The sequence below is a fragment of the Neurospora hispaniola genome, assembly GCF_033458365.1.
Source record: "Neurospora hispaniola strain FGSC 10403 chromosome Unknown B0T23scaffold_6, whole genome shotgun sequence".
NCBI lineage: Eukaryota > Fungi > Ascomycota > Sordariomycetes > Sordariales > Sordariaceae > Neurospora > Neurospora hispaniola.
The window spans coordinates 1,813,340-1,838,076 of record NW_026944411.1 but is presented as its reverse complement, the minus strand read 5'-3'; the positions used below and the strand labels follow the sequence as shown (position 1 = coordinate 1,838,076).

The 24,737-nt window shown below is 51.4% G+C and overlaps 9 protein-coding genes across 9 annotated transcripts; 5 read left to right on the top strand and 4 right to left on the bottom strand.

Annotated features, from left to right (window-relative positions):
- Positions 1 to 234: 234 nt before the first annotated feature.
- On the top strand, positions 235 to 3,587 carry B0T23DRAFT_362465 (anaphase-promoting complex subunit 5-domain-containing protein). The gene is made up of 3 exons (XM_062836304.1): positions 235 to 1,446; positions 1,500 to 1,593; positions 1,699 to 3,587. The coding sequence occupies exons 1-3, from the start codon at positions 687 to 689 to the stop codon at positions 3,296 to 3,298; spliced, it is 2,454 nt and encodes an 817-aa protein (XP_062690860.1). The 5' UTR covers positions 235 to 686; the 3' UTR covers positions 3,299 to 3,587.
- B0T23DRAFT_384793 (mitochondrial cytochrome c oxidase subunit VIa) lies at positions 3,588 to 4,947 on the bottom strand. Its single transcript, XM_062837492.1, has 4 exons — positions 4,612 to 4,947; positions 4,500 to 4,524; positions 4,041 to 4,208; positions 3,588 to 3,898 (listed from the first exon to the last, which is right to left on the bottom strand). The coding sequence occupies exons 1-4, from the start codon at positions 4,781 to 4,783 to the stop codon at positions 3,853 to 3,855; spliced, it is 411 nt and encodes a 136-aa protein (XP_062690859.1). The 5' UTR covers positions 4,784 to 4,947; the 3' UTR covers positions 3,588 to 3,852.
- An 844-nt stretch (positions 4,948 to 5,791) lies between these two features.
- B0T23DRAFT_430641 (DNase I-like protein) lies at positions 5,792 to 7,796 on the top strand (the record flags this gene model as incomplete). The annotated part of the gene is made up of 2 exons (XM_062840264.1): positions 5,792 to 7,553; positions 7,681 to 7,796. 2 exons carry the CDS (start codon positions 5,792 to 5,794, stop codon positions 7,794 to 7,796), a joined length of 1,878 nt encoding a protein of 625 aa, XP_062690858.1.
- A 1,621-nt stretch (positions 7,797 to 9,417) lies between these two features.
- On the bottom strand, positions 9,418 to 10,555 carry B0T23DRAFT_430640 (mating type protein; the record flags this gene model as incomplete). Its single annotated transcript, XM_062840263.1, has 4 exons — positions 9,418 to 9,860; positions 9,916 to 10,161; positions 10,215 to 10,345; positions 10,401 to 10,555. The coding sequence occupies 4 exons, from the start codon at positions 10,553 to 10,555 to the stop codon at positions 9,418 to 9,420; spliced, it is 975 nt and encodes a 324-aa protein (XP_062690857.1).
- A 471-nt stretch (positions 10,556 to 11,026) lies between these two features.
- B0T23DRAFT_342377 (mating-type protein A-2) lies at positions 11,027 to 12,651 on the top strand (the record flags this gene model as incomplete). The annotated part of the gene is made up of 5 exons (XM_062835903.1): positions 11,027 to 11,408; positions 11,466 to 12,185; positions 12,242 to 12,286; positions 12,341 to 12,442; positions 12,501 to 12,651. Exons 1-5 carry the CDS (start codon positions 11,304 to 11,306, stop codon positions 12,648 to 12,650), a joined length of 1,122 nt encoding a protein of 373 aa, XP_062690856.1. The 5' UTR covers positions 11,027 to 11,303.
- Positions 12,652 to 12,902: 251 nt separating this feature from the next.
- On the top strand, positions 12,903 to 14,355 carry B0T23DRAFT_384782 (mating type protein). Its single transcript, XM_062837491.1, has 2 exons — positions 12,903 to 13,206; positions 13,266 to 14,355. The coding sequence occupies exons 1-2, from the start codon at positions 13,050 to 13,052 to the stop codon at positions 13,967 to 13,969; spliced, it is 861 nt and encodes a 286-aa protein (XP_062690855.1). The 5' UTR covers positions 12,903 to 13,049; the 3' UTR covers positions 13,970 to 14,355.
- Positions 14,356 to 15,013: 658 nt separating this feature from the next.
- Positions 15,014 to 16,585, top strand: B0T23DRAFT_414190 (mitochondrial carrier domain-containing protein). The gene is made up of 4 exons (XM_062839554.1): positions 15,014 to 15,197; positions 15,498 to 15,742; positions 15,919 to 16,066; positions 16,115 to 16,585. Exons 1-4 carry the CDS (start codon positions 15,180 to 15,182, stop codon positions 16,328 to 16,330), a joined length of 627 nt encoding a protein of 208 aa, XP_062690854.1. The 5' UTR covers positions 15,014 to 15,179; the 3' UTR covers positions 16,331 to 16,585.
- A 1,720-nt stretch (positions 16,586 to 18,305) lies between these two features.
- Positions 18,306 to 19,458, bottom strand: B0T23DRAFT_414189 (uncharacterized protein; the record flags this gene model as incomplete). The annotated part of the gene is made up of 3 exons (XM_062839553.1): positions 18,306 to 19,026; positions 19,083 to 19,224; positions 19,283 to 19,458. The coding sequence occupies 3 exons, from the start codon at positions 19,456 to 19,458 to the stop codon at positions 18,619 to 18,621; spliced, it is 726 nt and encodes a 241-aa protein (XP_062690853.1). The 3' UTR covers positions 18,306 to 18,618.
- Positions 19,459 to 21,353: 1,895 nt separating this feature from the next.
- B0T23DRAFT_320522 (ANTH domain-containing protein) lies at positions 21,354 to 24,687 on the bottom strand (the record flags this gene model as incomplete). Its single annotated transcript, XM_062835175.1, has 3 exons — positions 21,354 to 21,446; positions 21,548 to 24,584; positions 24,656 to 24,687. 3 exons carry the CDS (start codon positions 24,685 to 24,687, stop codon positions 21,354 to 21,356), a joined length of 3,162 nt encoding a protein of 1,053 aa, XP_062690852.1.
- Between the last annotated feature and the right edge of the window lie 50 nt (positions 24,688 to 24,737).

Here is a 24,737-nt window from a genome sequence, read left to right as displayed (position 1 = left end):
ACTGCTGCACCTGCAGAAGGGTACCAGGGAACAGAAGTGAACAGGGGCATGGAAGTGCGAGACAAGAACCTACGAACATCATCCAAGGAAGAGTCAAAGCTGCCTGAAACAAAAGAGGAACTGACGGTAGACGGGTATGAATTTCCTGTAGACTTTTGCACTCGTTTTCACGTGCGGTGGTGAGAGGAAAGGGGGGGGGGAGGGAGGAGGGTTAGGGTAAGTACTTTCTCACACCTTAACCATCCCCGCTTGACCGAATCAGAATGTTTATGTACGGGCACACATCCCTCGCGATTTCCGTCTGAACAGCAAACGCAAAACAAACTGGTCTTCCTTTTGTTAATGGCATGTGAAGGTGGGATGGAATAACATGTGCGAAATTCTGCTCATTTGATCTGTTTATGATTCGTTTGCGCGATCTACATCGAAAACCAAACCACGTCGCTCCTTCTCCGTCACCCTCGAATCGCACGTCCTTCATTCATCTGCCTTGCCGGCCCTCACAATCTAATTCTAACCTTCACTTGCGATACAACAAAACACTCGATAGTTAGTAATTCAATACCACTTTTCTTTCCGAGACTAACACCACTTTCTCGGTTTTGTCTATTCCTCCTCGATTATCTACCCATGGTGAGGCACGGCGCCCGTCGTCCTTATCATCCATTGTCTCTCACATTTCGATCATGGCACGCTATCTCACGCCGGCCAAGATTGGCCTACTAGCTCTGATTGAGCTTTATGTCGAAGAAACAGTACCTAACGACGCGATCATTCCGGTCCTGAGCTTCCTCACCTCTCACATCCTCGACAGCGATTTGCAAAGCACGATGACAACTACGCCAGGCGCAGCAAACCGGTGGCAGAGAGCTGAGCGTAGCATCGGACTGGTCGTTTCCATCAAAGATTTCGAGGACCTCTTGCTTCCCTTTCCGGCGGTCGATCGACTGCCCGGCCGTCGTCTGTGGGACAGGTTTTTAGAGAAGCTGTGGGGCATCGATTCTCTCGATGCATTGCAAACATTCTTCTCCCGTCAGCCACGAGTGTTGGCGCGAACTAGAGAGGAGCTGCGGCAGATGACAGAGCTTGGAGAGGAACTGCCGTCCGGGATACTTTTGGCGCGGAACTCGCCCTTGGGAGCTTTCGTAAGGAAGGCGGTGTTGGAGTTCACGAGGCTACAGTTTCATCACTCGGCGGAGCTATGGAAGGCGTTCGTCAAGTACCGCCAGCCTACGGTTTCTTACTGGAGAAGACGGAATCCTCAGTGCGGGAGACTCAGTTTCGACTCGGTATTGATGGAGAGCCAGCATGAATGGGGATCTTTCACGGATGGAATTGCTGTGACGGCATACGGTGGCATGCTCATGGATGAAGAAGACGGCGCGCTACCGGTCAGCACAGACGACATCGAAAGCCTCCTTGAGTTCCAGATCGATCAGATACAGAGTATGTTATCCCTTCGTCACCAACGTGGAGATGACCCTTCTAACAACAAGCAGAGTATGGCGCAAGAGTACCCGCAGAAATCAGGGCGAAGTTCCACGCCATGTTGAGAGACAGCCACGTCGTTCCCAGTCTGTCCCATTATCTCAAGTAAGCCTTCACTCTCTCCCTCCCCTATCTCCCCCCTCCCAAAGAAACAACAACAAAAAAAAAAAAAAGACATGGCAGCTCGCGAACGGATGTTGACGTCTACAGCTTCTCAGATGCTTGGAGATCCGGTGATTATCCATCAGCGTTTGACTACCTGCACAGATACTTCGACTACACCATGCAAAACCGCGACCGTCTTTTCTACCACTACGCCCTCATGAACCTAGCAATCGTACAGTCGGACTTTGGCTGCCATAAGGAGGCAATGGCAACCATGCTCGAGACCATCTCCACCGCTCGAGAGAACAAGGACAACACTTGTCTTAACTTCTGTCTCAACTGGTTCTATCATTTTGGCCGAGCACACCCAGATCTCGTCCAAGATCTCGAGGCCAACAGCATGATCGGGAGCGGTAAGGAAGCTCTCGCCTTCCTCCGAGCGAAAGCCAAAGAAACCGGCATGCTCGTGCTCCGGAGTTCCGCCCTCCTTAGCGAAGCCAAGCTCAACATGGCCAATGGCGAAAGCATCGCCGGCGCCATGGAACACCTCGTGCGCAGTTCGCATATCATCGTCGAAAGAAACATGAAGAGCCTAATCGGCTCGCAACTATCCGTCACCACCTCGCTCTGGGACCGACTCGGCATCTCCTACCTCTCCACCATGACCAGTGAGGTCTTTTTGCGCGTCCACGCCCCAAGCGCATGTTTCGACGACGAGCTCAAGATGGTCTGCCGGCTAGCCGGCACCCTCGCCGGCAAGGGCAAGTACAACGAAGCCTTCGCCAAGCTCGAGGACGGCATCGACAAGAACTTGCTCCGCGCCGCCAAGCCTAACCAGTACTGGCACCTCTACCGCGGGCTTGTCAAGCTGCGGCGCGACCTGCACCACAACGACCTCGACACGGCCGAGACGCTGCTCGCGCAGCTGCTGCAGATCGGCTCCGAGGAGCTCGATCCGGATGTGGTGTTCATTATCGACTCGCTGCACATCGAGGCACTGATCCGGCGCAAGGACTTTGACGCCGCGTACGAGAAGATCGAGCGGCTGATCGCCAAATTTCGTGATGACCACCGGGACTTGTCTCTACGTATTCGGCTACTGCTGGCTAAGGCGCACCTCTTTGACTGCATGGGCAGACCGGAAAGGGGGTTCTCAATCACCATGCGCGCGGCGAGCCTTGCGTGGCGTGCGCGGCTGCTCACCCTCCTGTGGCAGGCGGTTGGCGCTCTGGCCAACATACTGAATGCGATGGGCGAGTTCACTGGCGCTGTGCAGCTAGTAGAAGCAGTGCTGCCGCGCTCGATGGAGTCGGAGAATGCTTTCAACACAGGCATACTGTATAGTATCCTAGCGGATGCCAGGATGGGACAGGCTGGGAAAGCTGGAAAAGCCAGGCAGGCGATGACGACGACGGGAGAAACAACAGGAGCGGCCGCGGCCGCGGCGGCGAGCTTGATGAACAACAAAAAAATCGACCTCTTTACGAAGGCACACGAGGCGCTGGAGTGTGCGTTCAACCACTTCTCTGCGGCGGAAGATCTGGAGAAGCAGTGCGAGACGTTGGCGAAGAGGGCGACGCTAATGAAAGTGCTGGGGGATCATGCTCGAGCGGAGGAGTATGCGGCGCGGTATATGGCATTGAAGAGGCAGAGCTCGTCGGGCGAGCATTCTAGTGTATGGTCGACAGATACAGGTACTCCATAATATGGTTTGGGTGGGACTCAGTGAAGCTCCGGTCGGACGTTTTTATGGAGCAGTTCGGTTGTAATGACTTGATGAGGAATGGAAAATATTGTCGATGGCCATAGAGGTTGATGTTTGATTTCATCGAATATGGCCCGGATATGTGCCCCTTGTTTTGTGTCATTAAACCCCTAGTAGAAATGGATGGGAGCTATCAAGGCTCACTGCACCTTGTCTCATGGAGATCCCCAGCAATAGCAGTAGCACATTGTTTTCGTCTTGCACATGGGCTTCCATCAAGAATAAGGTCATATGGATGTCAATGCGAGCCTTTACAGAGCCTAATCTCAGAATGCAGTTAAATTGATATGATGATTGCGGATCAGTGGACGTGGTGGTGCCTCTAGCACTCGTCATGTTCTTCCCTTCCACACTTCATTCACAGTCCCATGCCACCTGCTCTCATTACACGCTAGCTGCCCCGATTCTCTTTGCTTTCCAACGATCCAGGGATGATGCCAGTCTAGCAAGCAAGAGCACAGATGGTGCTTGTGAAGCTCGCATCAACAAGCCACTTACGTGACCTTGTCGCGGTTGTGGTAGTTGACAGACTCGTTCCAGCTAAACAGAGTTGGTGTCGGTCAGTAGTTGTTACCATAGACTGAGGCTCCTTCGATGGGGCTCGGCTCGCTCAAAGCTCCTTCGTTCAGAAAGGCCATGCAGAGAAGCCCGGTTGTGCGAGCTTCGGATGGGTTAAACGTACAAGAGAGTCTTGTCACCATCGCCCCAGGGGTAGTTGCGGGTGCGGATGTTCTGGTAGGGGTACTCGGTGCGCTCCTCAAGGGGAGGGAGGTGGGACCAGTGCTCCCAATGCTCGTTGTAGAGGGTGTAGGCGTTGTATCCGGCGAGGGCAAGGGCAGGGGGAATGCAGCTGGGGGAAAAGGTGAGTTTCGTTAGCTTATTGTGTTTCATTCCCCTTTTCTGTCCCTCACTCAATCAATCATTCCGCAGATGTTGACTGTTGATCCCCTTCGTCTTCTCGGCGGTGCACGTCGGCTATGACGTTAGTGTCATGCGCTCGTCGTTGAAGGCGGGCTTCGATCGGAGCTCGATGGAGCTTTGTTCGAGCTAGCTGAAGCTCCAGTTCCTTCAGAGTCCGGGGGGTCCATCCGGGAAAAACCACGCAGCGGGGATTTGGGGGAGTGGGAGGAAATGCGCATACTAGAGAGAGATCTTGCGCCAGAGCTCTACATGGCAACTCCAGGTTAGCATTTCCCGTCCATCGATAATCGGGGTCGGCAATTGACAAGGGCGGGTGGTGGATTAGGGCGCACCGGTGGTCTCAGCGGCGTGCTGCTTGACGGCCTCACGCTCGCGGACGAAGGCGTTCTTGCCGGACTCGTTGGCAGGGGTGCTGGCGAAGCGGCGCTGGACGGTCTGGCGGACCGCCGGGGCGCGAAGGTTGGCGGCGAGGCGCGCGAAGAACATCTGGCGTTGGGCGAACATGGTTTCCGTATTCGTTGTGGTCGACTACAGGTGGTTCGGAGGAGGAGTGGTAACGAGGTGGATGCGGAATCAGCAGCAAAGGTTGTAGCAAGCTGGCCCCACTTTTTTCCTCCTGCGCTTGGCGGCTTCTCGTGACTCCGGGTGCGAACGAACGAAGTGAGGTCAGAGACCGATCAGCTCATTGCTCAGTTCGACCTCGGGTGGGTGCGTGGGTTGCGGCTGCTCATGGGGTGTGGCTGGAGTGCAAGGGTGGTCAAAATCAAGCCACATTGCCAAGTGCACGTTCCCGTTGAAAGTTTGAGTTGCGCGAGCAGTCGGAATGACGAAAGCAGCTGCCTGTCAGGTGACTTCGTGTGTGGACCGCCCAATTCACACCTGCGTAATTCAACCGCACGAGCCAATCGTTCGTTTGTGAACGCCGCGAACTACACTACTTGGCGATGGCTTGGCAGCTAGTGACATCGTTGGTCGTTTGCCGCGTTTACTCAAGGTGTGGCAAACTCCAAGAGACCGGGAATATCGATCCATGTAGCGACGTGAGGGAAAGATCAATTGTTCCCGAGACCTGAAGCTCTTGCTCATGCGAAGCCGAACATCGAAGACGTCAGCCCATGTCCCTCTGCTTCTCGTGTGGCCATTGCAATTACAAGCGCCGCATCCGGCGACCAAAGTGACTTCGTTGTGGCCATAAACCTGGTAGATCTAGAGAGCTACCTTAGCATCATTAAAGGAATATCTGAAAATGGGGTTACGGATCACGACGTGGAATGGTGAGATCCTCTTGCGTGTTTTTGCTGCATTTTGCCTGGTCTAACTCAAACCAATGTGTAGTCAATGGTATCAGGTCGGTCATAACACGACAAGCCGTCCCTATGAACCAGCTCTGACCCTGCTTCAAGAAACCCATTCAGTTACCAGCCATGGCGGGAGAACCGCACGTTTCAGGTGGGATCAAGTTCTCTATTCAAAGGCCCTATCTGGCCGGATGCTCTAACACAGTGAAAGGCCATGTTCGACACCTTGGAAGCCGACATTGTGGTCATACAGGAAACCAAGATTCAGCGGAAGGACTTGAGAGACGACATGGTCCTCGTCCCTGGCTGGGATGTGTACTTCAACTTACCCACGTACAAGAAGGGCTACTCGGGAGTTGCAATCTACACTCGTTCCTCGAAATGCTGCCCGATACGCGCCGAAGAAGGCATTACTGGCGTTCTGTGTCCGCCGAACTCGTCCACAAAGTTTCGCGACTTGCCTGCTGATCAGCAGATTGGTGGCTATCCCACTCCCGGCCAACTCTCCAGCGACATAGACGAAGCTCAGCTTGACTCCGAAGGAAGGTGTGTCATCTTGGAGTTCCCTGCCTTTGTTCTTATCGGTGTATACAGCCCGGCCACGCGAGACGAGACCAGGATCGAGTTCCGTCAGGCCTTCATCGACGCCATGGATGCCAGAGTTCGTAACCTTGTCTCCATGGGGAAAGAGGTGTTCCTCTGCGGCGACCTCAACATCATCCGAAACGAGATGGATACCGCCGGTCTACCAGAACAGTTGAAAAAGGAGGCCATGACACTCGACCAGTTCATCTCGACCCCTTCGCGCCGGTTCTTGAACCAAATTGTTTTCGGTGGCCGAGTGATTGGTGGACCAGACGAAGGGCGAGAGAAGCCCGTGCTGTGGGATCTCTGCAGAGAGTTCCATCCAAAGCGTCCAGGCATGTACACGTGCTGGGAAACAAGGAAGAACGCGAGACCTGGAAACTTTGGTAGTCGGATTGATTATGTCCTGTGTAGCTCTGGAATCAAGGACTGGTTTGTCGACGCCAACATTCAAGAAGGCCTTCTAGGATCAGACCACTGCCCCGTCTATGCCACCATTAGCGACAGTGTCTCCAGTGATGGTGTCATCATTCCAATCACAGACATAATGAATCCGGAAGGCATGTTCACGAATGGTCAACGCCAACGTGAATGGTCTCAGAAGGATTGTCTGCCTACCTCCGCCAGGCTCATTCCAGAGTTTGATCGACGGCAGAGCATCAAGGACATGTTCGTCAAGAAGAAAACGCCGTCCAACACGCCCAAGTCAGCCACCCCAGCAGCCGACAGCCAAGACATTTCCGATTCTCCCAACACATCTTCCATCACGGTGAATGCCACTACTGTACTACAGGGGACCGCCAGCTCCGCATCATCGCCTAGGCAGTGGTTATCTCAGTCAGCTGCAACCGAGCCAGCATTGTCGCCAACATCCCCCGTTCCAAAACGACGAGCTGAGCAGCCTGCGCCGTATACCAGGCCACCGAAGAAAGCCAAGGCTGCCCTCGCCAAGCAGCCATCCTCGAAAACTGGGCCAGGCCCATCGCAAAGTACACTCATGGGCTTTTTCAAAGCGAAGACTCCAACTCCAACCGTCAACCCAGATGAACGACATGGCCCAATAAATGGAAACAACCACTCTCCTACAACGACAGCCGAAACAGCATTGCGAAACGAGCCATCTACAGCGAAAGAAAGCCAACCAAAGCAATCCTTCGAAGCGGACAATATCGAAGAATGGGACGAAAACACTGTCGAACACAAGACCAACCCGACAACATATAGAGAAACCAGTATTGCCATGGAGGACGAAGGCAAAGGAAAAACAATCTTCGACCCCATCCAGAACAAAGAGTCCTGGTCCAAGCTGCTGGGCAAGAGGGTCGTTCCGAAGTGTGAGCACGGCGAGGATTGCCAGAGCTTAGTGACCAAGAAGCCGGGGATCAACTGTGGTAGGTGGTGCTGTTGTTTTCCGCCTGTTTCTTTTGCTTGCCCTCTTTTTTCCCACCCCCTCTCCCCTCCTCCTGAAACAGTCTGCTGACCTTACGCTGACACTCCTTGATTCGCATCTCGTTACAGGCAGATCCTTCTACATGTGTGCTCGACCCCTCGGGCCATCTGGTAACAAGGAGGCGGGCACGGAGTTCCGATGCAAGACGTTTATATGGAGCAGTGACTGGAGTGGGCGGCAGTAGGTGGTTAGGCTTGTATTAGATAACATTGCAATGGGAAGGCGATCTTGGGTGAGATGCTCTCGTCGGCTGAGGCGGCGCAACCCTTCTTCCCGCCCGAAGTAACAGAGGGGAGGCTACTATTGACATGGCAGGGGCGCCCGCCGTGGTCAAGAGAGGACGCATAATTGGGGGGACGGAGGTGGAGGCGCTGCAAATGATGATAATGAGGGATACACCAAGCTTCAGTCTTTGATTCTGTTGGTGATTTAATGCGCTTGTATCTTTCGTGATAACACGTAATCGAATCATCCTAAAGACAATGTCCATCTGCTTTTCCACAGCTACTCAGCTGCCTCACGTTTTTTAGTTGCGGGATGGGCCGGGGTCCTCTACTGGTGATACTCCGGGATGCTTGACGTCTCACTTGGTCCCCTTATCGCACGACGTGGGAAGCAGACAAAGCAGCGAAGCCAGCCGCCGGAAAAGCAAGACAGTTTGTAACGCAGCGGAGACCAGTAAGCAAAGCAGACGTTGTCAAGCAAGTGAATGTCACACGGGCATACGAACGATGAAGTTGGTTTTCTTTTAAATGCTTTTTTTTTCTAAGTAATCTACCTGTGCTCCCTTGTAGACGAGTGAAATAGGCTCTGGAGACTTTGATGAACGTACCATGATGCGCCAGTCACCCCACGCTCCGATATGCTAGCAACAAAGGAAAAGAAACCATAGAATGAGACCAGAAACCGTCCCCCTTGGATATCACTGACCTTGCGCCATGCAAAAGCAAACCAGACCTGTGTCCCTCCCTAATGCGAAAAAAGACAAAAGCCGACCTATTATGCCCTCCGCCATGTGACTTGTGTGGCACCCTGAGATACCTTTCACCGAACCGAACCGAGATGCAAATGAGATGTGCACCATGCTGCTTCCTCCTGCGAAAAAAAGACTGTCGACTGTTGAGTCCCTTCTGACCGACCCAGTGCATATGTCGCACCGCCTGCTATCCCTTCTGCTAGGATCCCTTTACCGTGAACGGTGAGATGACGAAGAAGAAAACTGACGCCCAAAGTATGGATGAGTTAGTGCCGATGAGACAGCGCCGACTGTCGAGGAAGATGTGTGCTTGCTGTGACTCTGACAAAGAACAAATAAGGAAATGCGAACCATGAGAAAAAGAAACCGAGACCGTTGTTGCTTGCTGTATCCATGCCGGTGTCAAAGTCTTGTCGTCGTATGCAGGAGTCTGAAAGCCAAACCCGAGAAGGGCGAGGCAAGTGACTCTGCAGTGATGTCAAGACTGAGGTCCAGCTGCTGATTGAAATGGCTGATAGAACAGACGGACCAAGACTGAAACTGATGCTGAGCTGCACTGATGGAATGTGCCAAGAGAATGAAGCTGTCCACTGCCGGCGAGCACGCCCTAGTGTGCTGTGATTTGAGGACGGTACTCCCTACTCGTAGGATTGACGAGAGATTAACAAGAGAACCATCGACTTATTTGTGATGTCTTGGTTGTTGATCAAGTGTTGCCGGCTCTCCAAATGCGAAGTCGGCGAGTACGAGCGTTAGTCCGTGAATGTGGGACAGCGGTAGTGAATGAGACATGATCTCGATCAATGTAGTCGCAAGCATGAGTAAAGAATCAGCACGCCTGCTTGAGAAGGAATCGCATGGAGTCGTCCTCAGTCATCATGAAGTCCGGGTCCTGGGCCACGGACAGGTCGGTCGACATGTCGATAATGTGGTTAGGCTCCTCCCACTCGAAGTCGGGGAAAGGGCCGACCTCCTCGGCTTGTTGAGGTTGAACAACATCGTTAAGTGCGGCTTCTTCGGCAGCCAACTGGCCGTTCGACTCTTCCCAGACAAAGTCGAGCATCCGCAGAATTCGTTGCCGATCTTCGGGCGAGATTACGCAAGGATATCTCATGCGAGGAGGAACGGGATCGGTGGTGGGAAATCGCGGCTGGTCGGGGTAAAGGTGAGGATTCTCAGCTCGGTGACGATGAACCTCCATTTCCGCCAGTTCCCTGAAGCGAGCTTTTGCCGCGGGGTGCTCGCTGTTCCACAAGCCCGCAACAATTTGAGCTGTATAGATATGGTTAATAAATGTCATGCAGGACAGGAGAGTTTGTTCACATACAAATATTGCGAGCTGAAAGACTCGGATCTTCGGAGAACAGAGTATCCAACAGCCATTGGTAGTAGAGAACGAATTGGTTGCGCGGGCGGCTAGTACCATTGCTTTGAGTTACCGAACTCTGTTCAAAAAAGTTGTTGGGCAGAGTCATGTCGATGGTTTGAGAGCTTTGCTCTTGCTGCTCAACATTAGCACCTCCTTGGTTTGAGATGCCCAAGACGCTCTCGCTTGGAATGGTGGGAGTTTGCGCTGGAATGTCTGGTTAGCTTGAGTAATGGGGGCCCAATGTTTGGTGAACTTACAAGGGGGCGAAACTGCGAGTATGTCCCAGTTTCCCCATTCCATCATCATGAGCCCAACTGGATACGTGCAGATCGCGATGCTGGACTCATCGGGGGCAACCATGAGCAAGGCCTCTTCGCCAAACACGACACTGAAAGGAGTCAGCTATGAGCTATAAGAGAAACTTTCCTCGGGCCAACACTCACACTGAGTTGTCCATCGCATAGACAAGATCCTCTTCAGCAAATTCGGCCAGATGGGACCTGAACAGCATTACCTGGATCCTGCCATAGTGAATTGCAGTCACAGGGCTGAGACCGGGTGCGATGTCGCTGATTGCATCAACGTCTAAGGCAGACATTGTGATAGCGGGGTGCAGACGGCGACTACAGGTGTGCTTGGATGTGGTTATGGAATGGATGGGACAGACGAAGTGTAAGAAGATCGACGTATATGAAGATGAATGACAACGAGGACCGGTAGTTGGTGGAAAACGGAATTGTCGAGTGTTGAGTTTGGAGGAAGGAAGAGGGGGTATTTGCGAGAATTTGAGCCGGTATTTGTAGGTGATACGACAATCTGCTCTGCGTGGGTTAATGTCAAGGTGAATGGCAGGAAAGGCCCAATACCTCCCGCAGCTCGTCCTCCTATTGTTCGCGGGAAAGGGTACGCATTTTGCTATTGTTTCTGTGGCTTGCCAGCTGCGCACCTTATGTGATTGGTCAAATTGACATTTGCCCTAAGGTTGGCCGGGAGAACAATAGGAAGGACTTGGGATGAAATTTGGCATACGATGCCCCTCAAATCGGCAAGTGACCTTGGCCGATTCTCACAGGAGAACAATAGGAATAACTTGGGATGAATCTCAGCATGCAGTGCCCCTCTCGTCAAGTAATCTCCACCTCAAGTTTCACAGGAGAACAATAGGAAGGACCTGGATTGGAAACCTGCCAGGCAATGTCCCTCGAAAGATATTTTGGAACCCTGTGTCTTTGTTGGTTCACTTCTTCGAAACTCCGTGTCAACAAAACTTCTCTCCATACTTAGCAGTCGCATGGCAGCTTTCTCAAGCGTTCACTGTTGAGGTTTCCTTTTCGTCAGCTGTCGACATGAATCTTCTCAACATGCAACCTAAAAGGTCAGAGCAACCAGCTATGTTCGAAGAAAACCGTGCCTCTAGCCAGGAAGGCCAGGATCTCGAAGTGATGTACAAGGTAGCAATTCTTCTGACCCGGAAACACTCGCTTGCTTGTCACTAATGGATTGGTCAGAAACTCCATCAGCTACAGGCTAGGCTTTCCCGTTCAGTTCTTTCAGAGGCAATCAAGGAGTTCGAAGAGAACCTTCGGTGTCTTTTCCATGAAGCCAAGCTCTTGCTATGCTCAACGAGAACGAAGTATCGCCAAAGCTGGTTCGGGTCTAGCAACGAGTTCGGATCTAGCGACGAGAGAAGAATCATCAAGACATCATGCTGCATCATTGAGTCGACAAACACAATTCTTAACTTCCTCTCATTTCTTGAGAAGAATCGAGGATTGCCATCAGGTGGAGATCAAAGACTCCAACGAGCTGCCTACAAAGGCCAGCAGTTTGCGTTCCGCCTCCTTCGCTCTCTTACACTTCACAAAGCTGCTCAGGAGGTTCCGGGAAAGGACTTTGGCTTGGTCTACGGAAAAGATGTGTACGTACTGAATGGACATATTTTGCACAAGTCGAAGCAAGAGATCGTGGGGCAGGCGGGAGGAAGAAACTGGCATGTCGACCATACCCTCCATCCTTTGAGGCGCGTTCCAGGCACCCCATGGCACAAGTTCTTTGGCAATCTTGAAGTTGGCGACGACAAGCAACTTCGCCTCTTCGATGATGATGCGGCCGTCGACAGTTACCGAGTCGGTCCTCGGAAGTTCTTTGTGGTTATTCCGGAAACTGCTGAATTTATTTTGGAGGAAATCAGCAGCGAGCATCAGAGAGTCGCTACAATTCACACAGAGGTAAGTACTTGAACGTGTCTGAAAACTACAAAATTTGCACGACTGACTGAAGGTAGAATGGACATGTCCAGCCGCCAGCACCGACATCCATTCAGCAAGAAGTAAGTTCTCCTATCTCGGTTCAATGTAGGTAATCATCACTGACATCACGGCAGGCTCTCCTCAGGAAGTTGGACTTTGCCATGACAACATCATTGCCTGGTTATGTTGTAGAAGGACAACCTGAGATTGTGTTTTATCATGAAGGCTTACACCAGGTTCGTATGATCCTGCTTACTATTCACGGATGATGATGTGCTAACAACCGATCAACAGATCCCCGTTGACTACAGTCAGGAGCGCCCACTTAGCATTCTCTCCCATGTTTTCACTCGACCCGCACTTTGGGGAGAGGGTTTGGAGCTTGCTGATCACTTCGACCCGCGAGACGGTGTGCAGCAAGAGGAGCACATCTACTACATTTGATGGATATGGTAGAATCCGTGGCTCGTACAAACAATGCTACTTTTAATTCAAGAAAAGTATTATTCGATCAGATTGGTTTCACTTTTTTCTCAGAAGTTCACAAAGCTGCTATGTGTTATGTAATCCAAGCCCTCGCTGAAAGTTGTGCCCCCAAGGCAGCAAGCCCCCCCCCCCTCCTCTCCCCCGCGGTCGTCAAGTGAAGGGAGAGAGAAGCCGCTCCACCCAAATTAACCAACCAACCCCATGTCTCCTATTTAAGAAAGCCCAGTTCATCTTTTCCACCTTCACCCAAACTTCCCACCATCTTTCCCCGAACATCAACTTCGCAACCAAAATCTCGGCAGCACTACCTCACGTGTTCAGTGCTCTCCAATCAATAATCCATCCACCAGAAACACGATGTCGGGTGTCGATCAAATCGTCAAGACGTTCGCCGACCTCGCTGAGGACGACCGTGAAGCGGCAATGAGAGCTTTCTCAACGATGATGCGTACCGAACCTGTTCGCCGAATCCCCGCGGCAAAGAAGAAGGTCAACGGCTTCATGGGTTTCAGATGTGAGTCAAATCTGAATCAAAATTGTCGTTGATCCATGGCTGATTGCTCTTCATTTCAGCGTACTATTCCCCGCTCTTCTCTCAGCTCCCGCAAAAGGAGAGATCGCCCTTCATGACCATTCTCTGGCAGCATGATCCCTTCCACAATGAGTGGGATTTCATGTGCTCGGTGTATTCGTCAATCCGGACCTACCTTGAGCAGGAGAAGGTTACTCTGCAACTCTGGATTCACTATGCTGTCGGCCATCTGGGAGTGATTATCCGCGACAACTACATGGCATCCTTTGGCTGGAACCTCGTCCGTTTTCCCAACGGCACTCACGACCTCGAGCGCACGGCTCTTCCTTTGGTTCAGCACAATCTCCAGCCCATGAACGGCTTATGCCTGCTCACCAAGTGCCTCGAGAGCGGATTGCCTCTTGCCAATCCTCACTCTGTCATCGCCAAGCTTTCAGATCCTAGCTACGACATGATCTGGTTCAACAAGCGTCCTCACCGTCAGCAGGGACACGCCGTTCAAACTGATGAATCTGAAGTTGGAGTTTCGGCGATGTTCCCTCGCAATCACACGGTCGCTGCAGAGGTAGATGGCATCATCAATCTTCCTCTCTCCCATTGGATTCAGCAGGGAGAATTCGGTACCGAGTCTGGATACTCAGCTCAGTTTGAGACCTTGTTGGATTCAATTCTCGAGAATGGACACGCCTCCAGCAATGACCCTTACAACATGGCTCTGGCTATCGATGTTCCCATGATGGGTTAGTGGAAGATGAGGTACCATGTCGCAAAACTTTACCCGTGTGCTAACCGATTAACAGAATTTAACTGAGGAGCATAGAAGCACGGCGCAGTCACCATTTCCTTTCCTTTGTCACATCTGGATTTCGTGTTACGGGCATACAAAGCGAGGGCGAAAAGGGTCTAGTTAGGTTTCTTTGTGCATACATTTGGGGCAAATCATGAGACTTCAGAATCGAACGGGGTGGAATGGGCAATTACACGGCAAGGAGACAGGTACCCGCCTAGAAGGCGAAAGAGTATCAAATAAAATCAAATCAGCGGCGTCCACCATCTGATCCGGGATAGCCTTCACTAGTCAATCAATATGAACGCAAGCGTCTGCGGTGTCATTGCCGGATTTGACATGTCGTTGAGATAAAGAAACAGGCCCGCCGCTGACGGCAACGCTTATGCATGCAACCCCGCTGCGCTGAATGCTTCAGCCGCAAAACTGGGGCAATGCGGGAGCTGTGGCCCCCGTTCATGCTAGTGTACAGGGTTACTCTGCTTCTTAGATCCTGATAAGGGTCCGCTGATGTTTGTACATACTACATATCAGTCCCTGTAAGTTTGTTACATAGTCTGGTTCCTGCCCCATATTTTCTTACAAGGGGGTATTAGGGGGGGTCTGTAAGGCGGGACTGGTCTATCTACGAGTTCGGGTCCCCGCAGGAACTGTACCCTTCAGTGGGTCCCGGTCACGTATCCTGCGACGTTCCGTCTCGGCCAGGAATGGCAGCTTTCCCCGTTGATTTTCGGTTTATCATCCCATACTCGAGGGTGATGGGTGCCTTCTGGCTCTGGGCGCCAAGGCTCTTCCACCCCCTCTCCATGAGGGGGCAGAAAAGCTTGGCAAGCCAGAGCGCACCGCAACCCCCGAGTAAAGGTTTTGGTTGCTTGTTGACATGTGCGTTCGAGACATCAGGGCAGAGTCCCGATGCGTCATTGGTGGCACCGCTTATGCATGGACCCTTAGTATAACCTTCTGTTGGTTTGGCGTCCCGCATCAACAAGGCAACAACCAACTGCCAATCCCTGATCCCCAACAAGGAAACCCCAAAGCACGTTATTCTCCTAGCCGACGGAGGGCATTAAACTCGGTAACCGTAACCTCGGACCTCCGAACCTACTTACCTATACTTGTAGAAGTGAACTCTGCTCGTACAGGAAGGAAGGACGACGTGGTCTCAAGGATGAAAGCATACCTACAGGTACTTAAACCATCATATCGCTCCCTTCAATTCTTCTCCCATTCCAATCACATCTTTCTCAGTTTTCTCCCCATGCATCGGAAATTAATTACTTAAATCAATCCATTCGCTATACACTCACTCCGACGCTACCGTCCCATCGACCATTTGCTTAAATCAATCCATTCGCTAGACACTCACTCCGACGCTACCGTCCCATCGACCAGACACTTTTTTCCCACCCAAAGATATGTCTCTCGCTCACCATTCTACTCTCCGCTTTCTCGCCTCTCCAACTTCTTTCTAATATAATAGCAACAGTTAAACTTCCTCCTGAGCATTCCAACAATGGACCAGCAAGCTCCCCCATCGCAAAACACGCCCACCACTTTTTCGCACCTATGGGGAACGATCATAAGTTCCTACATCCTGTTCGGATTCGGACGTTACTGGTTTAGGGCAGACCGCATATGGAAGAACTGTTTCGGTGACATCAGACTTCTCTCCCAAGCCTCCTCGATCGAAATCCGAACTCGAATTATAATTTTGGCTTTGATAGGACCGCTGTTTATATTACTATGGCCTGTCGACGTGACAGCGACCGTGATCTGGGGCTACATCAGAGACGCATTCCGAACCAATACTGAAAGTGAGACCGCCACTACTAGGAGCGATGAAGCACCACCGGCCTACGAGGCTGTTGACCGTTGTAAAGTCTCTACTTTTGAAGTATGAGTCACAGTTATGGTCTCGTCGATGTCTACCGCATGATCATCGCTTCTAATGGTATTGCCGGTCTCTACCGTGGTTTTGATCCCTCCGTCGCTGGTATCGTCGTCTACCATAGTCTCTACTTCGGTCTCTACAATTCTATCAAGCCCGTCCTCCTCGTCGGTAACTTTCAGAATAACTTCCTTACCTCTTTCACTTTCGGTTAGTACATCATTACCGCCGCTAGTATCGCCCTTTACCTTCTTGATACTATCCGTCGTCGCATAATAATGACCTCCGGTGAGGCCGTCAAGTACAAATCTTCCTTCGATACCGCTTCCCAGATCGCTGCCAAGGAGGGTGTTAAGTCTCTCTTTAAGGGTGTTGGTGCTAATATTCTCCGTGGTATCGCCGGTGCTGGTGTCCTCTCTATCTACGACTAGCTCCAGGTCTTCCTCTTCGGTAAGGCCTTTAAGGGTGGTTCCGGTATTATTCCGTCAGCGACGATGCTTCTTTACTGTTAGCGTTTGTGATTTGTTTTAAAAAGGAGGGAAAAAGGGAAAAGACAATAAGCTATAGCGGGGCTCCTCAGGTCTTGAAAGAGTGGAGATAACTTCCGCAATTAGGTGGCATCATTACTTGGTCTGCTGCTTCAAAAATAAACACAGCAATGTTGTCTTCGCTCCAATTTTGCTGCTTCGTTTGACGTTCTGCCCATGAATGAATATGGGAATACAGTTCTGGTGGGGGTCAGCTTCCCGGACAGTCTAATTGGACAATCCTTGAATTTCGTTCACTAATCCCGGCTTGTCGAAATCCCTTGCGTCCCGCTCTCCAAGTGTACAGGGATATACAGTGTATATAGACATCTTTGCACGGTACTCTTGTACCGTAGCGACGAGAGTCTGGGACGGGATCGTGCTGATTCTGCCAGATACGCACACAAAGAAACTTGACGCATTGGAGAGTAGCAAGTAGGTACATTAAGTCTTGGGTTTATTTAGAAGATACCAGTGCAACATCCATTCTACCTGAAGCTGGCAGGTTGCTTATGTTCCCAAGTCCCAGATTTGAAGTTGTCACCGTGCCCTGCGGAGTGCTGACAGACTGCCTGGTCGGCGGTGCCGACCTTCCATTCTCCATCAAGCCCACGGTAACATATAGCAAGCAATAAGACAGCGCAAGATTCTGCAACATTCACTCTTCGCTTTGTCACAAAAAGGAGCCCGTTCATCATATAGGCAGTATTCCACCTTCGTGCCTCACATACCGAATCCTTGTGTTGTGGCATGTATGGCCAAGGGTTTGCATATGCTAGGTGCGTGGCGCCGACTGGCGGAAGAGCTGGGGTCTCGACCATTCTTCCCACTTTGTCGGCGCCGTTCTTTCGGGCGTTCGGTTGATCGGATGTTTGTGCGGTTCCGTCACAGACTCCCGAAACCCTAGCTGCACGCATTGCCGTTACTGTGTTACAAGAAAAAAAAGCGAAAGGAGGGTGCAAAGGTTTGTGCAATCAATGAGGGTTCTTGACAGCTCGTGCAGTACAGTACCAATGTACCGCTTCTCGAATCTCCCTTCGGTACTACTCTCTTCAAATCTCACCGCGGCACTCTGCCCAGGCCTCGTCAAGTGGCTTGCTGTTTGAACATGTATTTGCAAAGCGAACCTGGCTTGTCATCTTTGAACATATAACTGGTGGCGGACCGGGGGATGAGCGGTTTGTGTTTCCGGAAATCCCATGTAATTTCTGACAGCAGGTCTGACAGAACAAGTTCAATGTCATTTGAATCTGCATCTCACCCAGTATAAAGTTCACGAAGATAGCAGTGGGTCAACAATTGGTTGCCACCAGTCAATCAAACCCATGACTCTCAGCTGACTGCAGGAAAGCTTTCGGTCACAATCGCTTCACAGCAAGCTTACAAATTTCGAAAAGTGATATCTCACAAAGTGATCCCTGGATCATTTAGCGTGCCTTACAGATTCCCCCTTGATTCTCATTTCCCATTCTCCCTTGCGCTTTGATTGTCTGTTTGCTACTTATCGCAAACGAACGCTGACGTTGAGCAGTCCAATTGATCACGAACTAGTTATCTAGCGGGAATTTGTCGTCTCGTATATCCTCTTTAGGTCTTGCTTGTTACTGTTCCCACACTCAAACGCCTGTGCAGTCTTGGCGGACGTGTGCGTGTACACACACACACAACTTTTTGGTAAAATGGACTATTGAAACGAAAGACGAAGATGAAGAAACTCAATTATCCTATGGAAAAAAAACTATTCTCTTAATAATCTTAAGTACGCTGACTCTGAATCTCAAGTCGGATTTCTTTTATCTCTTTGTTTGGTAGAGATATAAGCAAATGAAATCTCATCGATGGTCCGTTTTGCCAAAAAGTTGTGTGTGTGTGTACACGCACACGTCCACCAAGACTGCACAGGCGTTTGAGTGTGGGAATGTATAAAAACCTTCGGGTTCCTCCTCTTGTATAATTGAGTAAGGGCTACCAAAATAGGAACGGCGAGTCTGTGGGCTATTAGGCCAGGTTTGGTACCGCGAGTTTACCCTCATAGCCAGAAACGCGATAACTCTTCAGGGGAAAAAAGAGACAACAAGCACGCTTTAGCCTCAAAGAGCTATCATCTTCCGCTGTTATGTGCCACCCGTCACAAACATCACTACAACCTCCTCGCCAAATACTACGCTCAACGTCACGATCGGTAAAGTGATTTATGGACGAGCACACTTCGCCCCAACGCCATTGTAAGGTGGGGGAGGGTCAGGGTGTTGTACATTTGGGTTCGTCGGAGTTGTGTTTAGGGTTTCCGCAATTGGTAAGGTCCTCGGAAGTCCTTGTTCGTTATTGATCGCTTTCGATACGTAGCAAATGATACAGCCAAACAAATCGAGAGGCCATATTCCAACAAACATCAGAGGTATCAGGCAATATGCTGCGATCCGGGTTCTTTGTTGGTTTTCTGTGTAGTGGGTAAACGTATCGATAGCTCCATTCCAATGAACCCAAATATTTATCGATCGATACCAAAACCAGATGTAGCCAATAACAACCCATGCGATAATGAGTGGAACGATTGTCTTGGTTGGGAAGTTTTGAGTATCAACCTCAAGGGTTGCTGTCTCTGTGATATTCATCCTAGAATATTCATAGTATATGAGAAAGGAATTAGAGTGACCGGAAAGTAGAGAGTTGAATAGTAAGCGAGAAACATACCTGGCAACACCCAGAGAACGGAAACCACGGGTAGCGAACTCAGCAACCTTGTTCTTGTAGGCCTAGTCAACCTCCTCAGACATGGAGTGGTCCTCCTCGACAGTCTTCAAAACGGAAAGAGGGGCACCCTTGACGCAAGTGATGCGCTCACCCTGGGGAGACTCGACGACGGCGACGACCTTCTTGGAGACGGGGTCGAAGGGGTGGAACTGGAGAACCTTGTACTTGGAGAGAATGGACTTGGCGCGGGGGTAGTACTTGAGGGACTTGAGGAAAGCCTTGTCGATGGTATCAATACCCTTCTTCTTGCGGGAAGCGGCTAAGCAGGCAGTAAGCATGAGATCCTCGGGGTCGACACTATGATATAATCATCAATGTTTGGTTATATGTTGGGAGAAGAATTTGAGAGGGGGGATACAGTAGTTTAAGTACCTGTTGGGAGGGCCCGGGTCGGGTTTCCTATCTAATTACATTCATCCTTTATAACCAGTCATCCTTTCTGTACGAGTACCGGTAAAGCTCACTTCTGCAAGTACATAGGTAGGTTGGGAGGTCCGAGGGCACACGGTTGCCAAGTTTGATGCCTACCGTTTACCAGGCGGGATGAATACCAAGGTTGTAATATCATCCTGCCTACACGAGCGAAGCTCACTTCTGCAGGTACATGGGTAGGTTGGGAGGTCCGAGGTTACGGTTGCCAAGTTTGATGCCTACCGTTTGCTAGGCGGGATGAATAACAAGGTGGCAGTGTCGTCCTGCCTGCACGAGCGAAGCTCACTTCTGCAGTTGCGTAAAGGTAAGCAGGCGCTGGTGCTCGGCAACATCGGTACATACCTAGAGCGTAGAACAGCGCGACATACCAAATACAAACTATCTAAGCTGAGGCTTGATTCGCTTTCATTCGCATATTGACCAATGTAGGTATTGAAGTCTACGTAAGAATCCCAAACCCAAGGACGCTGTGGGCTATACTATATCTCGACCAAGACCCGTAAACGACCTGAAGAGGCTCCCCCCCCAAAAAGTATACCCTTGAATATTTTGCTGCAGGTCCCAACCTATAAACGCCATGGAAGAATGCAATTGCTTGCCCAACGCAGCCCCACGCTGCCCTGCTCTCCCATACATCTCTTCTTATTGTACAGCTCATGGACATCACAACCATCTGCCCGCAGCAAACACCAGCGGATCCAATACTTGGCACTGGTACATCCAATTACCCGTCATCCAAGCTATTGGTTGGTACGACAACGACGACTCCGCAGGAGCACTTTAATAGCATAACAACGTGAACGCCAACCGACCGGAGAGGGAAGCAGGAGAGTGTGATGGTTCGACTTTAGCTTGGCCTGCCAGAATGGGAAGAACTAGGAAATGCAAGTCAAGAGGGAGACAGAGACCAGACTTTCAAGCTGACGTGGGGAACGAAAAGAAAAAGAGAAAACAGCATAATGGACCAGGCGATAGGAAGGAAACGGAACTTGAACTCCCTCCACCAGAGATTTTCTCGTTCTGAATCTTGCTGCACGAACGAAAGCAGCCACCGATGACGATACAACGAACGGGCTGCGACAAAAAAGCGAAGAGAGGGAGTGAAATGGGCCGTATAAGCAGACGTAGGGAAATTGGACAGCCGAGGGCTAAAGGACTGACGTGACAGGGGAAGGGGAAGAGGAGGCGGAAAAGGGGTGATATTCAGCAGCACAAAGCACGAAATTTGGTCGCCTACTCACTCTTGACGTATCTGGTAAACTTTCTGGCAGACCGACCGATCGAGCGAGCAGCGAGCAGCGAACGCGAAAATCGAAACCACAAAAAAAGGATGTACATCGTCATAAAAGAAACACGACGGATGCCAGCAGTATGACAGCGGGAGTGGCGGTTTGCCTGTGTTACCAAACACCCGCGCGAAGAGCGAACGGAACATATCCGAGGCCGAAGTTACGACGGCCAATTGACGACTTCAGTGGATGAAAAAGAACAAGGTGGATGAAACTGAGTTTAACACTAACACCTGATAACTCCCAAAGGAATTCGAGCTAGGTACAGAGGGGGTAGTTGAAATATAAAACATCTGATGAAGATTTTGGAAGACGCTGCGGGACGAAAACAGAATGAGGGAGGGGATCTGGTCGGATTTATGTGCCCACGCTGCGCATTGAAGCGTAAAGCCAGCGAGATGAATGAAGCCACCGAGTATACTACCTCAATAACCCCATGCGTTGCCGGAAAATTAGTCCTCGTCCTGTTGGTACGAAATCTTACGCATCTCGCCAAGTCTGTGGCGAGCAGCATTCAATGCGTTTTCGAGTTGAAGGATTTCGACCTGTGATGGGAGAGAATGACTTGATCAGCATTGAACCGCAATAGGCAAGACCAAGGGTACCAGAAATAAAAGAAGAAGGAAATCCCAGAGGATATACGTACCTGTTGCTCCATCTCACGCACTTTGAACTCGTGCGACCCAAGCTTGCTGTAGTCCACTTGCTCATCCTCGGCACTGCGGTCCTTGATCATGCTCTGGACTTGTCTGACGAGTGCACGGCAGGCGGCACCGACAGCCTTGCTGGCCTCCTCCAGGCTCTCCTGGTTCTTGCTCATGAAGCCGGCCTTTACACGGCTGGCAGCCACGAGCTGGGCGGTGGAGGCCGCAACATTATTAGATGCAACGATGAGCTGCTCAGGGCTGTTGCGGTTGGAAAGAACACCGTCAGCAGTCTCGATGAGAGTGCTGGTAGAGTTGGCAACAGCCTTGGCGGCGGAAATGAGACCCTCGGTCCATCTGTTGTTCTTCTTGTAGAAGGCGGTGCGCGAAGACGAGCCACGACCAGCTTGCACAATCTCCTGCTGTGTAGCGGTGGCAGCCTTGATGAGCTGCGCGATAGCAGTAGTAATGGCCATGGCGGCATCGAGGATTGAGTCGTGGACCTTGAGTTCGTAGGTAGTATATCCATCGCGAGGCTTGTTCTTGAGCTTCTGCAAACGGGCAACGGCAGCAGCAATGGCATCGGCGGCCCTGCTAAGTTCTTGATCGACGATGTCGCCAAGGTCACCCTTGTTAGCGAGCTGGCCAAAGCCAGGGGCGAAGGTCTCGACAAGCTTGTTCAGCTTTTGCAGATTGATCTGGACGTCGTTATTGCTGTTGATGACAACGTCGGTCTTCTGAAGGGGATCCATGCCCTCAAGGCGGAAGCTCAACAGACCGCGGAAGAACTTGACTGTCGAATGGGCAGATGAGCGAGCACCGTTGATCAAAGAGTCTCCCTTCTTCTCGTCAGTAGCGAGGCGAACGAGACCCTTGGTATTGCTGCACACATCGGCGATGGCGCCAGCGAAAACGTTGGCGTTCTTGATCAGCTCCGCCGGGCTGCTGCTGGGACCATCGGCGATGAAGACGTTGAAAGCGGTAGCGAACTCCGTGGCACTCGCAGACGCCTTCTCAATCTGCGAGAGGACATAGGAAGGCGAGGCGTTCTGGTTTCCGGCTTGCATGTCAGAATCGAGCTCATACATGGCATCATCAACACGCTGAACGCTAGCTTGAAGCACAGAGTCGATAATCTCGTTGACCTTCTCCAGCTGGGAGAGGATCAAAGCGTCCAGCTGGCCGTCAAGGGCTGAATCGGAGACACCCTGGTTGTTCCTGAGCTCATTGAGCTCGATCAGTGTCTGGTCCATGCCAGCTTTGTATACCTCGAGCTCCTCCTCCTTTTCGCGAAGTAGCGCTTCAAGATCCGAGCTGCCATCCCGTAGCTTGGCTTGGGCCTCTTCCAGTGCTCGTGACTTGATACGCAAAGCTTCCTCCAGATCGGCCATCTCGCGGTTGTACTTGGAAAGCATTGTAGAAAGCTCGTTGCCCTTGCTGCGCTCCAGATTATCGGCGCGGTCCAAGGCCATCCGCAACTCCCTCTTGAGCTTCTCAACCTCGTCCTTATTCGAGCCTTGCAGCCTGTCCTTTTCATGAAGAGCACGATCGCGCTCACGAATCATGTCTGCCAGCTCCAAGTTCTTGGTCTTGATCTCACGCTCAAGCTTCTCCCGCTTCTCAATCGCTTCCTGAGCGGAAGCCGCCTTGAGCTGCACCGTCTTGAACTTTTGGAGGAGGTCAAGATGCTCGTGGCGAAGCTGGGAATAGAGCTTCGCAAGCGCTTCGTACTTTGTCCTCCAAGTGTTGAGTTGTTCTTGTAGAGCACGGATTTGGTCGTCTCTGCTGTTTATTTGCTGCCCGTAGTTACCCTGGATTTGTTGCAACTCGCTTTCTAGAGCCTTGACCCTTTGGTCGTACTGCTGAAGCATTAGTTGATCCCGCTCGTACTGGGCCCGGGCATTCAGATTCTCCTGTTCAAGCTCAGCAAGCCGCCCTTGAGTCTGCCATTGTGTCTGCTGGGCCATCAAGGCCTCTTGCTCCCTTTGCTGTTGCTCCATTAACCGCCGTTGCTGTTCTTCGAAATCACGTTGTGCTTGTAGTTGTGCTTGTTGCTGCGCTAGCAACGCCTGCTGCTGCTGTGCTTCCAAAACCCGCTGCTGCTCCTCGTATTCCCGATTCTGCCTGTCAAGCTCATTCTTCCAGAACTCGGCCATGTCATCGGGCTCTTCGGATTTCGGTGCTGGGGGCGGAGGTGTTGGGCGCTTTTCGATCTCGTGCTTTGGCCGAGCAGGCAAAGCAGGTGCGTTCTCATCCTCGGCCAGGAGGTTGGGCGGATCCTGGGGAAGCTTGGGAATCGTGATCAGACTGGTGAGATAGCGGAGGTTTGAGCACTCGTAGTAAAACTTGACCAGCCGGTAATGCTGGGCATCATATCTTCCGCGCAACGGTTCCAGCGCCTCGGCGTCGCCAGTAGATGAGTGCATGGCGCGCAACATGCTGGTGATGAACTTGTAGATGCCATAGCTTTCGGTGACTAGGGGGACGAGGGCAGATATCCTGCACTCGTTGTTGCCGACGTTCCGGAAGTGAGAGAAGATGAGCTTCTGGAACTGGTCAATTTTATCCTGCAGCGTCATGAGGTCGGTAATGGTTTCGTAACCCTCGTTCGGATCGTTGATGGCCTTGAGACTGATGTATTCCTCGTACTCGAACGTGCCGTTGAATTCGGGGTGCTGTTGGTGAAACGAAAGCTTCGCAAGGAGATAATAAACGTATTCCTTGATCAAGGGCCCATATCCACGCATACCTTCGCCGCCCATGCCGCGGTTCAGACTGTCAATCCAACCGCGGTTTGCCATGGCCTCTCTCAGTGTCGCCGGGTGGCCCTCCTGTAAGACCTTGTGAATGGTGATGAGGGCCTTGAAAGTCTGGACCTCGTCGGCCATGATAGGCTGAACCTTCATGCCTGCCCAGAAGGACTGGGAAGACTTGTGGTCCCACGTGTAAACGATACAACTTCGAACATGCTTGCGTTTCGGGGCAGACTCTTCGGCGCTGGTGGCCTTTCGGATGTTGATGGCCAGTTCGGCTTCGGATCTGTGCAGCGGCAGTATCGGTCAGTATACATGCGCCTAGCCATTCGGGAAGTATGATTTGGACAAACGCACTTGGTATGATCGAGACTCCGTATGGTCGCCATGTTGGGCAGTCAAAGGGAAGCCGTGTCCTTGAAATGATTATATTATAGAT